A 14,715-nucleotide genomic window follows, 5' to 3' on the forward strand; every position below is an offset into this window, starting at 1 on the left:
CAGCGATTTTGATGCTAAACTGAGAAACAGATGCTTCACATCAATGTGCAGAAAATGGACCTCTGCCTAGGGATTTGCTAAAAAGATGGTTAAAAATGGTTTATTCCTACAACCTCGGTGACTTTTTGTGCTGCTAGTTCTGAGATACGCGGCTGCAGTTGACAGTTGTGTCATTGCTTTGCAAGATGCGCCGTTCATGCTTTCAGTCTTGGAACAATCTCATATTTCTCTAGACAGTCTGAAGCTTATTCTGTAATTTTGTTTGCAGTTGACTTGTAAATAGACTCAAAACAGAAATGCTGCTTTTGTATTGAATGAAGAGTTTAAAAAAAAAAAAAAGGACATGAAGGAGAAGACATAGCAAAACTTTCAATTTCTGAAACACTGTGGCAGGCCTTGGTGCAAAACTTGAGAAATGTTTTATTTTAAATGCATGTTTTCTTTTCCAGAGGGAAAAGCTCTTCATTCATACTGTGGAAGGGGTAAATTTCCAAAATTATGTAAATTATTAATCTTGAGTTCTTCTGACTTGGAACAGCTTCTTTGGGACAGTGTTAACATTAATAATATTAAATTACTTTTCCGGTTGTGTCAAATGATTTAAAGCTTGTAACACCATCTGCTTTGACAGATAGTGGTGAAATACCTGTTCTCTCCATGTGATAGAAAATCTACTTTTTCAGGTCTGGTGAGACCAGAATGGTGTGAATTCTGACAAAGTTTGCTTCTCTGTGTGGGTACACTGGTGAGGCGGGAAGGAATTGACTTCAACCTTTGCTATTCTCCTGTGTTGCACCAGGACTTGTGTTACGGTCTGAAGGAGCTTTATGTAGGAATGGATTCCCTCTGGCATCACACATCTCCTGTTGCTCAGCTTGGCTCTTTCTTTTCTTGCCTGCTGGCTGTTAATACACACGCCTTAAGGTGCTGCCCTGGTTGACTTTGAGGTCTCCTGAAAGTCTTTCTTTAATCGCTTTGTTTCTTCAAGGGCTTTAGGGCTAGTAGCATGTTGTAGTAGGAGCCATATATTAAAAGTAGCACCTGTGGCTAATAATGTATATATTATATTGATACAATTATATTTTATATGTTTTATTTCTTTATTTTTAGAAATCTATAAAATAGAAATATTATAAAATATATTTTATAAAAATACATTTATAATTATACAATAATAATAAGATAAAAAATATAGCAAAACAGTAAGGATAGTAAGAAATAAGGCGTGGGAGTGATGAGCAGTTTGGTACTCCAGAGGTGGGGAGAAAAGGAAGAGGGAAGGAGGATCAAGCTCAGAACAGCAGAAAGGAAGGTAGGAGAAATAGGGAGGGGGAGGCTGCAGCTGAACGAGGGAATCAAATTGTAAAACCGTAGAGAATAGTAGCAGAAAGATGGACAGCAACATAAATTAGTCAAAAAATGTGCAGGTAAGCAGTTTGCTTTGTGGCTTCCCTCTGTATGTGCATCCTTCCCCTGAAGGGAAGGGTGGAGGGAGAAGGAAATAGACTAATGTGCAACCAAGCACAGCAGTGAACAAAACTCGTGGAAGGAAAAGACTAATGAAACTGATCTCCCAAGTACAGTTGCTGTTCCTTAATAATCACTTATTTCTATCTCTTCCTGCTTTATGCAGTAGGGAAGGACCTATCTTGCTTCTGTAAATGTACTGGTAAGAATTACAATCTCACCGAGAGCATGAGCAGGTGATAAATTTTTGTTTCAACTGTTAAGTGGAGTGGTGTCAATCAAAAATACCTTATCTTAGTAGATTGTGCTGTCTCTTGGAGCTTTTCTCCTGCACTGCCTGGAATACTCCCATGTCAGAGGCTGTGTTTCTGCGTGTCTTCCCATGAGCCAAAGCTAAGAGCCAGGCTGCTCTGCAGTGCTTATTTGAAAGGAGCTGTGCGTTTTGGCAAGGTGGTTATATGGTGAGAAAATGCTGGCAGCATTGTGTTGGGTTGCCTTGGTTTTACTAGCAATTAACGGAAAGTGGGGACAGGAAGCAACCGGACATATCCACTGAGCTGCTGCTTTGTTGAACGTGCACCTGGTGTAAGTGTCTCTAGATGGCAGGCACCTATCGGGCTTTACACATCTATTAAGTTTATGAACCCTGTATGTGCCTGGTGGCTCTTACTATTTCCACCTCTTTTGCCTTGCTAGTGCTCCTTTGAGTTTGGTCAAGTTGTCCTGAATTTCACTTGAGTAATTAAAAGGGAATTAGGGCCTGTGTATTTATTCCTTTCATCATTTCTACTGTATTTGAAATTAATATGAAATATTTGGTTAGTGTTTGTGTGTGCAGTGGTAGTTATTGTGTCTCTGCGCCTATTATTAAAAGTACCTCCTGCTAATAGCTAATGAGTAATAACTCAGTAAAGCACTGAGAAGCTCATCATGCAAATTGCTGTTTGAATCTTGGATCAGCACCATGCTGTACGTTTCACTTGTCACATTTGTTGCTGGAATTAAGGTACAGTAATTAATGGCATACAATCCTGAAAAAAAAAAATTGACCTCCAACTTGGAGTTCAAGACGGTAGTGTTCATTAGGAAGTGACTCAAAATTGAACAGGTTGAATTACCATGAGGAATTACTATGAAATTTAGCTGGCATGGTTACATTTAATCAGACAGGCTGTGTTTAAAGCAAGCAGGAGAAGAAGGCTGCAGCATTCCAGCCTTCTACAACTGCCTCGCTGCTACAGGATAATTGGGATGCTGCTATGAAGCAAGTACATTGAAATTAGCTGAAAAAAATATTTCCTTCAGACTGTTAAAACTAGGGTCACTCTTACAATTCTTTTCAGTTTTAAGCTTTTGCATGTAGCGGTTTAATGGCTGTGACTTCAAAGCTTGTGGCTGGTTTTCTTTATCCTGTGACTTCAAGGAACGCAACTTTCATATTGCAGAAGCACTTGGAAAAGTTGGCTCCGGTATCTTCTTTTGCATGTGCGGTGCTGGAGGTGTGAAATAGTACTTTTTTTAACAACTGGCCAGGAGCAGGACAGTGCCATGAGTACCCTGTGTGCGGGGAAGTGCCTGAAGAAAGGCAAGTTTATAATGGGAAAATCCAGACTCGGGCTTTATGGGTAGTTTGGTGTTTTTTCTTAGTTTGAGTGCTTGATTAGTGATTGCTAATGTTTGAGTCTTGGCAGAGGAAATCTACAGAATGGGAGAAGAGCAAAGCAACTGAAACTGAAGAAGGAAATAAACTTTCAGTGAGGACCTCTATGACAAGAAAACAGTCCTTTTAGTAAACAGCCGAAGCCCCTTAGATATTTTGCCTTAATCCCTCAAGCAAAAGTGAGATCCCAACATAACTACTGAAAAGTTTCAACACCGCGAGGAAGGATGACTTCTCCTTTCCCTCCCATCGATTTGTGACCGGGATAAAGCCCCCGACCGCTCCCTGCGCTGTGAAACGCTCTGGGGGTCAATCCCTGCGATGCTTTCCATGGCAAACACGTTTGCTTTGCCTAATCGCAGGACAAACGACCCCCGCCCCTGTTCCTGCTGCATTCGGCACCGGCTGCTCCCCTTCCCCCGGCACCGGCTGCTCCCCTTCCCCCGGCACCGGCTGCTCCCCTTCCCCGGGGGGGCTCGGCTCCGCTCGCACCCGGCCAGGGGCACGGCCGGGGCTGGCCCCCGTGTGCGCGGTGCCGGGGGAGGAGGGGGGGAAAGCGCTGCCCGAGGCGGGGCCGGGCGGGGCGGAGGGCGGGCGGCGGGCGGGTTACGGCGCATTTCTTGCGGGGCCGCCGCCGCTTTGTCTGCGGGGAAAGTTTGGCGGCGGGGCGGGGGCCGAGGCGCTGCCCCGGCACCTGCCGAAGGGGCGGCAGGGCCGACCGCCGCCCCCCCCCTTCCTCTTGCTCCCCGCGGCCGCCCGCCCGGCGCAGCGTCTCTCTCTCTCTTCCCCCGCAGCCGCCGGAGGGGCAGCGCGGCGGGGCCATGGGCGCCCCGGCCGCCGCCTGGGCGACGCTCTGCCTCCTCAGCGCGGCGCTGGCCGCCGCCTCCTCCTCCTCAGGTGAGTCGTCGCGCCGGGCCCCGTCCCGCGGGCGGTCGGTGCCCTAAGGAGACGCTGAGCCCCCCCGCTGAGGAGAAGTTCCCCTCTCCCGGGGGATTTGGGGCATCTTTCCCTCCTTTCTCCCTCTCCCCGGCCCGGGCGGGGGTCCGCCCCCCGCCATTTTGGCGGCCTCTCCACAGGCGGGGCGAGGGGGGCCGCGGCCAAGCCATGCCCGGGCCCTCCCGCGTCTGACCCCCGGCTCTTCCCGCTCGGTGGTGCGGTGCCCGCAAGCGGCTGAGGGCTGGCGGGCGTTCAGCGCCGGGGCTGGGGGAGCGTGTCCCGCTTCGAGCAGACGGGGAGGCGGGAGGGTGGCCCGGGGGTGCCGCCGGTCGGGCTGGGGCTGCGGGGCTTCCCCTCGCTCTCGGCACCTTTTCCTGAGGGCGGGCGGTCGAGGAGGCAGCCCAGGACAGCAGTAAAGCCCCTGCCAAGCTGAGGGTGGGGTGAGCCAAACAGGTTTTTGTGGGTTTTAGTTGTCCAAACCCCCAGGAACCACCCAGTGCCCGCCTGTGAGGGGGGTCGGTCAGCGGCAGGGCTCGGGGCAGAGCCAGCCCTCAAGCTGTGCCGGCACACTCTCCACGGGTGTTCGTGGCGGTGGTGAGGGCTAAGCCGCTTGCCCACGGGTCTGGGGAGCACTGCGGCGTGCGCTTGTGGTCTGCTGGCCGAGGCAGCCAGGGCAGCGGTGACAGGAGCTGTGGAGAGTGGGTAGCAGTCATCCACCTTCCCTTGTTTTAGCAGAGGGCTGGCTTCAGCTTGGTGCGTGGGGGTGTTGCTCTAAGAGTGCTCTAAAAGTGCCTTAGCAGGCATCGAGCACTGGTTTCTTCTGTCATCAAAAAGTGTTCTGGACAGGCTTGTAGAAAGTGCAAGGTTATGATCTTAGGATGCTGTCAGGCAGTGAAGTTACTGATGTTTTAAGTTTGGGAGTGCAGTGTGGCTCCATTTGTACCCTTAGGTTGTTTTCCAGCTTTTCCTTTGACAGTGCAACTGTAGGTTGTTGGTTTCCAAAGTGGCAGAGTCCCCAAATGCTGTTCCACTCTAACACTGTGTTTCCCGTTTGATATAGTTGTCTTAGTGAATAACAGTAGTTAAAAATAGCCCTCTGTGTGTGAGCTGAGGAGCTGTGAGAGAGGAATTTGGGATATTAAGTTGTTGGGCAGTACTCTGAGAGATTTAACTTTTACAGAGAAAACCCCCACAAGCCCCCAAACCAGAAACCTAGCCTACCAACCACCTGCATCCAAGATGCCCAACACAAAAATACCAAGGCAAAAAGTTTGGGGATTTGTTCCCAAGCTTCTTCGGTATGTGAAAGGCAATATGATGATTTGAGGAAACCCTTTTAGGTGAGCTTTACAAACAGTCGTTAATCACACGGGTGACTTGGAGTTGCATGCAAAGCCAGGGCACTATAACAAAAAGCAATGTTGCTTAATGTGCATTAGGAATAAAAAGTAGCTAAAAGGTATTTGTAACTAAGGATTTTCAAAGTCCTGGAAAGGTGGGTCATACCCTAGTATCCCCCTTGGTAACTTGTGAGGGAGTGACATACATCTCTGCTTTAATGGAGAGGAAGAATCAGACTTTCTGTGTTTGCTTTCTGGTCCCGCATGGGTTGGGGTGAGCCTGTCTGTACACGGAGCACAGTGGAGGCAGTAGGCTGTAGAGCTGAGAGAGGAATTTTTGAAGGTCTGTCTCATTCCTGCTGTCTGCCTGGGCTATTTGAGGCAGCTGCTCTCGCCCTGCTGCCTTGGTCCTTACTCTCTGCTCTGGCCCCATAGGGGATGAGCTCTTTGGCACATGACTGCTCTTCCATGATGTGTGTATAGTGCCTGGCACAAAGGGCCCTGGATGTAGTTACAGCCTCTTGAGGCAAAAGTAGGAAATGCTGGTATTTTTTTGTTGTTGATTAGTTTCCCCCTGTCTCTGCAAGGTTTTCAAGTCCTCAGTGGGGGCTCTGATACCATATTTCACATTTTAGGGCATCAAACCATTGTTACTTTGGTACTTTTAGGGAACTATAGCTGGTAGTGAGCTAAAAAGTCTTATGAGGAGCGGCTGAGGGAGCTGGGGTTGTTTAGCCTGGAGAAGAGGAGGCTGAGGGGAGACCTTATCGCTCTCTACAACTACCTGAAAGGGGGTTGCAGAGAGGTGGGTGTTGGTCTCTTCTCCCAAGTGACAAGTGACAGGACTAGAGGAAATGGCCTCAAGTTGCGCCAGGGGAGGTTCAGGCTGGATATTAGGAAAAAGTTCTTTACTGAGAGAGTAGTGAAACATTGGAATAGGCTGCCCAGGGAGGTGGTAGAGTCACCCTCCCTGGAGATATTCAAGGAGCGTGTGGATGTGGCATTGTGGCATGTAGCTTGATGGACATGGTGCTGTGTGGTGTTGGGTGGGTTGTGGCTTGTTATTGTTGTGTGGTGGGGTTTGGTTTTTTTTTTTTTTCCCCAGGTTGGACTTGATGATCTTACAGGTCTTTTCCAACCGTAGTGATTCTGTGATTCTGTGAAAAAGAAAGGGCAACCAGCCCTTTTTTAGGAGTAAAACAGTCAAGTTGTGCTGGTCTTAACTAACCGGTGTTAAGGTGTGGGTTTTTTGTTTTTCTCCTCGTGCCTTCCAACAGTATGTGACCTTGTGGTTTGCACTGAGTTTTGAGGTGCGGCTGAATGATGAACCTTGAAATCTTCCTCTCTTGCCAAAAGAAGAGCGTGGGGGAGGAGAGAGATGTGGGGGGCAGGAAGGTAACTGGTATTTGAAAATCAGTGCAGTAACATGAAGTCAAGGTATGGTTAAGTGTTTGTTGTTGTGGATTTTTTCTGTAAACACCAATTGCTGTGAAAGTCTGGCAAATAAAATAACGGGTAATTTCTGAGAGTCTGAGTCTTAGTTGCAGTCAAGTAACTTGGCACCACCGTGAACGTGCAGAGCTCGCTTGCCAAATGTGGTTAGCCGTACGGTTCGTGGAGTGGTGTGGCTGGGACTATGCAGTTGTGGGAGTGAAACCCAGTGTTTCAGCACGTTAGTCCTCTTTGCTCAGTCTGTGCATGTGATGGGTAGGGCCCCATTTGTTTACTGTCAATATGAGTAGAAAGGTATCTGCTGAATTTGAGAGAAACACGATTGGGCTCTTGTGGCTCATCTTCTTGGCAAGGGAAAAAAATTCCTGATGGTGATTCTGCAGCCTCTTGTAGCTGAGCTGAAGACTGGCTCGAAGGAGGAGCTTTTGATTCAAAGCAGTGTAGCTCCAAGGTTTTCTGTACAAATTAGTTTAACCTGCGTTTTATGGGAAACACCACTCTTTGCTGAGGAAATTCTTAGTTCTCTGGGTGGTCCCTTAAGGCAGCTTTTTCCATGTTCTTCTGTCTTTTCATCTCTGAGTTTCTTGGGTTGCTTTTTTGATTTCACATTCTTGTCACGTTTTTCAGTAGACAGATATGTGTTGTTAGAGAATGACTGTTTCCCAGAACATCAATGAAAGAACTGTCATTAACTTATTCATGGTTTTATTTTCTAACCTTTTATTTGATTTATTGAAGTAGAATATGTAACGTGTGTATCTCTATCATGTGCTTGGAGAACCTTTCTCTCAGCCAGCAGTGTCAGTGGTGAGGATTAGGAAGACTGAAGCAGGAGGAGTCCCATGAGCCTGTCATTAGGTGAAGTGTGACCCGTTGCCCATGGAGGAGCGATTTAGGAGTGGGAATTCATGCCGGCTCTTCTCGTCGTGTTTGCGATATTATGGGCATATTCATGTGCTTATTTGTTTCTCCTGTAAATGGTAAAAGGATTTATAGGAGCACAGAGAAGAGGCTCCTCTTTAGCATGTCATTTAAATGCCGTGTAACCTTGCAATTTTAAGGGCCATATTTTGCCCTTGAACAGCCGTGGCTTCCCTTTACTTCAGTGGGAGCTCGGGGAATTATTCGAAGTTACAATTCTGAGCTTCATCTTGCACGTGTATATTGTGAGGATTCCCATCTTACCAGGGGCAGCCTTTGTGACAGTGGAGGGAGAGAACGTATGCCCCTTGCACAAGCAGCACCAAATATCTGAATTTTTCACCTGTCTGAGAAAGTGTGAGGTGATTGTGGGAATGGGTTATGATACTAGCCCTGTTCAAAGGTGGGTGATGATTGGTGATGGTGCAGTCAGGTCCTTGAGAAGTTTTGCTGCCTTGCATTCTCCTGCTTTCTTTGGTTGTTGTTTGTGTCCTTGACTTCTGTCTGAGAAAGACTGGGCAACTTCTTGAAATTACAATGCTGTGATGCTTCATCGGTGGTCTGGTGAGGTGCTGCAGAGGCATGTGCTAACCCCTTCTTGAAAATCAGCTGCATTATTTTGGCAGGTCTCCCCTTTTTGTCTCTGCCTTCTTTGTGCCACTCTCCAAGTTCTTGAGTCCGTCTTGGCCAGAGTCCCTGACACTGCAGTCTGACGCTTACCCAGAGGTTGCCCTGCTGCACCAAAACTGCATTTGTCGTTGGCAAGTGCATGGCTGGAGGTGGCTGCTCAGTGCTGCTCGTACTGTTATATAGCACGTTCACTGGAGAGTGTGCTGGTGTTACTCACTTCTAATCTGTTTTATTTATTTTTTTTTTTTTTTTGTCCCGCAGGTGCCTGTGTCTACCAAGGCTTGTTGTTTGAGGTAGGTAAGCTTGAACATGTTATGCTGGGGAGGTATTTGAGAAGGTGCTGTTGAACTTGACTCTAGTTTCTAATTTTTTTTTTTTTGTCACCCCTGCAACTGGGATGGCTGATCTTGTAGCAGGTCACAGAGCTGCGAGCCTTCGGCCTGCTGGAAAACAGGAGCAAAATAAATATTGTCCTCGGAGAGGTTAGAAATTCTCCTTGGGCCTTTGAACCCAACCGCTGTCTTTCTTAGCACAGCTCCGCCTGCTTCTAACTGGAGCTCCTTTGTCCGGTGTGTGAAAAGATGTGAGAGATTTTGAGGTTCCTGGAAGCCATATGAATCACAATGTGCAGTCCTAGGCAGGATCAAGGTTATGTTTTGTAAAATGTCACTGTAATGCCAGGGTATGTTCTGTGTGTTTTGGGTTTTTTTTCTCCCCTGAATGAATAAGGTATTAATGACAACAATTTAACACTTTTTTCTCACAGCTGATTATGGTGAGCACTGTGTACCCTGACTTTTCTTTATAAACCCAAAGTATTTTCTTTTATAGTCTTACTCTTCGCATGTACGGAATCCGTGAATAACTCTGTACAAGAATCACAGTTTTTAACAATTTATAAACGGTGTTTTGCTCTGTAACACTTGTCTGCCTTGCTTCGGTACTCTGGGCTGAAAGGAAATGGCTGAGCAACTTGATGTTTCTGGCGTGCTTCTGTACCTGCCTCCAACCCCACAGCAGACTTGCTCAGGGATTTGTTACCAGAGGCTGTGAGGCAGCATGCAGCAGCTGTTGGGGAAAGCCTGGGTTTTTATTTCCCTTGGAGCTGTCCGGCAAAGCTGGCTATGTCCTCTGTGTGTGTGACATGTGACGACTCAGTATCTTGGAAATAACTGGTGGCAGGTGGTTCCTTTGGCCTTCCAACATGGGCTCAGGGTCTTGGAAGTTTTTCTGCCCCAAGAAGGGAATGTAAGGGGAATTGCTGAAGGTGAATGTTTTCGGTGGGCGTCTTGGGAGGAAGCTGAAGCAGGTGACATGTGTTTGCTCCTCTTAATAATGCACAGTGGAGCATCAGTGTCTTAACAGCAGTTGGAAAGTTTGTCTAGATTCCAACTTCAGTGAACTGTATGGCAGGACACTTTGTGCTGAGCATTGCAGCTCAGTAAGGGCAGTATCAGAGCTGAAGGGTTAGCAAGTGAGGGGTTTCATCTGGCACTGATTACTGCTGGCATGTCAGTCATAAATTTTTTTTGCCTTTTGTTGTTTCTTGGTGTTCTGCTCTTTTTTCTCTGCTCTTTCTTTCACTACTGCTGTGCATTTGACATGCTAGTGCAGGTCTCGATAATATCTTGCTGTAGCATTTGAACATAAAGACTATGGGATATTCTAGGTTAGATGCTTCCTGTTGAAAGAACTTGCTCCCAGTATCCTTGATTTTGTCTTTATCTCTGTATTTAGTAGGATTATTGTGTTTTTATTAATAAACGACTTCTGTAACTGTAGTAGTTTTCATTAGCTATACAAGAGGATTGCTCTGTAATAAAACTCGGAGCAGACACAAACGTGATGCAGGTATACAGCCGGCATTTATAATTAAGTAAAACAACTCAAGCTTACCAGCCTTGGAACCAGGACCTATCCTGTCTCTTCTTCACTGTCATGTCTGAAGATGTACCTGCTTTCCTGTCTGAGTGACGTTTGCTGTGGGAACACACCTTTGCTTGCTTTTCCTTGAGTATTTCAGTATTTCGGTATTTCTTCTGTTTCATAGGTACTAATGTAAGAACTTTTGATTGCTCTCTGCCTGTAATCTGTGTTGTGCTGTTTAATTTTTCTGGCAAGACTGGCGGGAGCTCTGTTCACTGGCCTTTTTGCACTCCCTCTGTAAACAAGGGCTGGCGCACATTTTGCAGAGTCGGTGGTGTGCTCAGAAGGACAGTGGTGCAGGGTGGTTCTGCTGGCACTTGCAGCTATCCTGGCTGGGAGCCCCTGCGGGTCACTCTTGTAAAGCGAATCCCTTGGGTGTGTGCGTTGAGCTGGTGGGTTTGCGTTCTGCTGCATGCATCTCTCGCTATATGTCTTTCTGAAACAGATATGCTTGTGCTAACACGGACAGAATAATCTATGGAATGGGGCAAAAATGGTGCTCCTATGGGAAGTTCAGTCCCTTTCAGTTGGGTTAGTGTACCTGTTTGGTAGCACGAACAAAGCTTTCTTTACTACAGCCGAGAACAGCTTTTGTCTGTTCCCCAAACCATTCATTACGCAGCCTCTAAGCGTAGCTGGTCTTGGACTTGAGGTTTTTCATGTTGCTGTTATTTTATTGACTTGTTCCTTTTAAGTTTGTAGACAAGGTGAGAGGCCAGAAGCTGGGCAGGGGAAACAGAGAGGAACAGATGGACAATTATTTCTTCAGAAGATACTAAAGCCTCTTGTGCATAGAGCAGCTGCAAAAGGAGCCTTAATACCTTGATTGCAGTATCAGGAGGAGGAAACTGGTGGTAACATGGAACAGCCCCAGGTTTTATAAGTGAGTGTGATGAGCAGTGGTGTTATCAGCTAAATGAAAAGGAAAATGTGAGCACAGATTCAAGCTGTGGCTTGACAAAACTGGACTATTAAGATGGCATTGGGAAGGGATTTCATTTGGATATTCTTCTAGCAGCCTTTCCCTTAGCATTGTACCAGAGCAGTACGTGACTGATTTGCCTTCTGTGGCTGAGTTTGATGTGGGTGACGGGAATAGACCTGAGTGACTTCGTCCATACCTGAAGTGCTCCCTGTGCTGGCCTTGTGAGTGGGGCTGTGCTCTGAAAAGCTGACATGTGAGGGGAGGCCGTGTCCCAGTCCAGGTGTGCGCCTGCTCACAACTATGGCAGCACAGCTGAAGGGAAGCTGAGCTGGGCTCTGCGCTGCCGTGTGCAGCAGTGTTGGAGCTCTGGCTTGAGCTCCCCTTGCTGATCTTCCCTGCTGTTGGCTGCATCGTGGGTTAAACTGAGTTGTACAAGTCTGGGGCCATGATGGATGTAAGAGAGCACTGATGGATGTGACAGCAGAATTTGTCTCTGGGGTTCCTCACTAGGGGTGCTGTGACGTGCCCGGAGGCGAGCAGAGAAGCAGACTGGGTATAATTTTGTGGGTTTAGCATTTCTATATGACTTTGGAAAGTTGCATATAAAAGAACGTGTTCAGTGAAGAAATCCCAGTGACAAGACAAACGTGCAAGCTAAGGATGTCACCTCTCTAGAACCTGTTCCAGAGGAGGATTGTGCCTTCTGGGTGTGTTTGCTTACAAACCATTTACTCATTGAAAAGAAAGCTTTTTTTGAATGTCAAGAAGGCATCCGGCCAAACACTGCGACCTCACCTGGTGGCTCTCACCTGGAACGGCAGTATCACAGTATGCCTGTGGCACTAATAGAATGGTTGACAACCTCAAAGAGAAATCCCTGGAAACTTTCTTGGTTTTTAAATGATGATTAGAAACACAGTTTCCTTTTAGTGTCTCCTGTTATTCAGGGTTTTTCTCCATGTTTCATGTGCAAGTAGTTGTAGGTGAGCTGTATTGTAGGAATGCTATTTGCTGCAAGTCTTGCTTTATGGCACTTGGCCGTCTTACTCGCTTCTGCTGCAAACCCAAATTCTGAAGTCACTTGAGAAATCTTTGGTGCACGAATCAAACATTTAAGTGTAGTGAATGCAAGCACTGTGGAGTTGCTTGAATTGTTAACACCACAGAAGTTCTGCATCTTGCTTGACTGACTTAGCTGCTTTTATATATCAAGGGTCAGCTTGTGTTCATGTGTTTCCTCTGAGGAAAAACACATCTCTCTGATTTCCAACTGTGCTGAGGAGGTTTCTGTTCTTCCCTCTGTCTTCACCTTTGAGGGAGTTTTCCGATGCACGCAACCAGCGCAGCTGCCTCCTTTACTTAGCAAAGAAGAACATACACATTACTATGTTTTTCTTAGCTGGAGGATAGTGTAAGTGGGGATGAGGAGACATTCATGCCACAGTGAAAGTAAATGTGTGTGGGAGGTATTGGTCAAGTCCGTGTCTGCATCTTTCTGCCAGCTGGCTTGTGCCAAGAAGAGTTTTCAGCCCTAGGAGAAGGAGAGGGGAAGCACGGGGCTGTGAATTAAGGTGGGAGTTGCTTTAAATGGAAAGTGTGACTTGATAAATGACACTTCATGTCTGGTAGACACTGCAATAAGGAAGGACAAGTCCAGCTGAGCTATTGCCAGTAAATTTTTGTCTGTGTTAAAATACGGATGTTGTCTGTTGCAACAGCTGCTGGTAGTGCACGTAAGGATGAATTTCTGGACTGGCAGATTCCTCTGGAAGTTTCGTGAGACACATATGGGGCTTTTTTAACACTATAAAGCACCAAACAAGCCAAGCAGCTTTTCTTGATAAGAAATATGTTTTTATTCTTGGAGTTTGATTAAAAATTATGAACAGAATAAAAAGCCCTAACTTAATCCACAGTAAATGGTACTACCAAAAATTTTGCTTCCCTTTTTCCTTTTGCAACTGCCTGAAAAAGGATTCAAGTTAATTGAAATGTTTAGTTGACTTGAACATCTTAAAAGAGTCAAAAGAGCAACATGCCTTTTCCAGAAAAGGGAAAAAAGGAATTGTTGTAGCTCTTCAGATAGTTCAGCTTTTCATCTTTTTAATTCTGCTCTGTGATCAGGCATGGTAGAGGTCATAAAATAATAACTAAAAAAAAATCGTGTGTTGACAGGTACCTATTGTATAAATACAACTCCCTTGAGCTCTATTATAAATCCGATCATCAACTTAATGTATGCATTAACTGTGTATTTTTATAAACACTTGGAAGGAGCTGGGCTGATAGGGGAGAAGATCAGCAAAAGATAAGGAGATAAAACAGTGGAGGCATGGAGCTGTGTTATGCTGTTATGCTATTCCCTCTGTGTAGCTGCTTGCTCAGCTTCAGAGATGTTTTTTACATAATTACGTTTGGCTTATTAGGTCATTTCAGTGGCAAGTGCAATCAGCATGGAGAAACAAAGTGCTAGTTTCAAGTTCTGTGTCTGAAGAAAAAAGTGCATGAAAATGTTGATGCTTAAAGTGTAAAGTTTGTGACAATAAAACAATTTGAAGTATCTGACGTGACTGCATATAACACATTCTTGTTCAATAAAAAAGTATCCCTTTTTATTTTCTGATAAACTTGATAACATCTTGCTGTTACGTGTGTACATTTTGTTGTCAGAAGTTTAAAGAAAGCCTGATTTTATGCTTTTAAAATCAGAGTTCTGTTTCCATCTGTAGTTTGTGCTGAGTCGGAAATAAAAGGGGAAATAAAATAAATAGAAAATGCATTTTTTCTCAAAATTTTAAATCTCCCACTCTACATAGCTTCTATTCTGAATAAATTTAGTGACTATATTTTAAATAAATGTTAGCAAGTGCAGAGCACTTCTGGTTAGGGAATGTTTCAAATGAGCAATGGAAAATGAGCTTCATTTTAATTGCTTTAGAAGGATAACAAGTTACTACTGAAAAATGAGATCAGAATTGAAGACTTCAGTTAAAGGTTTCGCTTGTTAACTTTTAAAATAGTCAAAATGTTTTTGTTTTTAAATGGTTTGATTTAAATCCCACTACTTAGCCTGGGGATACATCCTCAGCTCCACCAGGGAACAAAACTATAAATTTCTGTTAATAACACTTGGTAGCTATAAACTCTAGTTTACAGCAGCATGAATCTCCCTTCACTATAATGTTCAAATGAACATTTTACAGAGCACTATGATATTTTCCAGTTAGCCGTGGGGGTTCCTCTTTGAGCAGCCTGCAGTCTGCACTCTTGATTTGCTCTTCTGCGGTCTCCCACCTTGACATGAGTAGTAGGGAGGTAATGCATTATTTGTATTGGAGGCTTGCAAGATCGAGGTTGCTTTTTCCTGCTCTTGCAGGGTGGATGTATTCTTGTAGACGTGAGTTGACTAGTATCCTATTTATGATGATTTTTGTTTACTGAACAGATACAATTAGAGG

The 14,715-nt window shown here is 45.6% G+C and overlaps 1 protein-coding gene across 1 annotated transcript in view; it reads left to right on the top strand.

Annotated features, from left to right (window-relative positions):
- Positions 1–3,948: 3,948 nt before the first annotated feature.
- FRAS1 (Fraser extracellular matrix complex subunit 1) overlaps positions 3,949–14,715 on the top strand; it is a 172,920-nt gene continuing 162,153 nt past the window's right edge. The window contains exons 1-2 of the mRNA XM_059826722.1: positions 3,949–4,024; positions 8,668–8,699. Of these exons, the coding sequence (XP_059682705.1) occupies positions 3,949–4,024; positions 8,668–8,699 (108 nt within the window). The remainder of the gene's footprint in view (positions 4,025–8,667; positions 8,700–14,715) is intronic.

Source organism: Gavia stellata, chromosome 19, assembly GCF_030936135.1.
Source record: "Gavia stellata isolate bGavSte3 chromosome 19, bGavSte3.hap2, whole genome shotgun sequence".
Classification (NCBI taxonomy): Eukaryota; Metazoa; Chordata; class Aves; order Gaviiformes; family Gaviidae; genus Gavia; species Gavia stellata.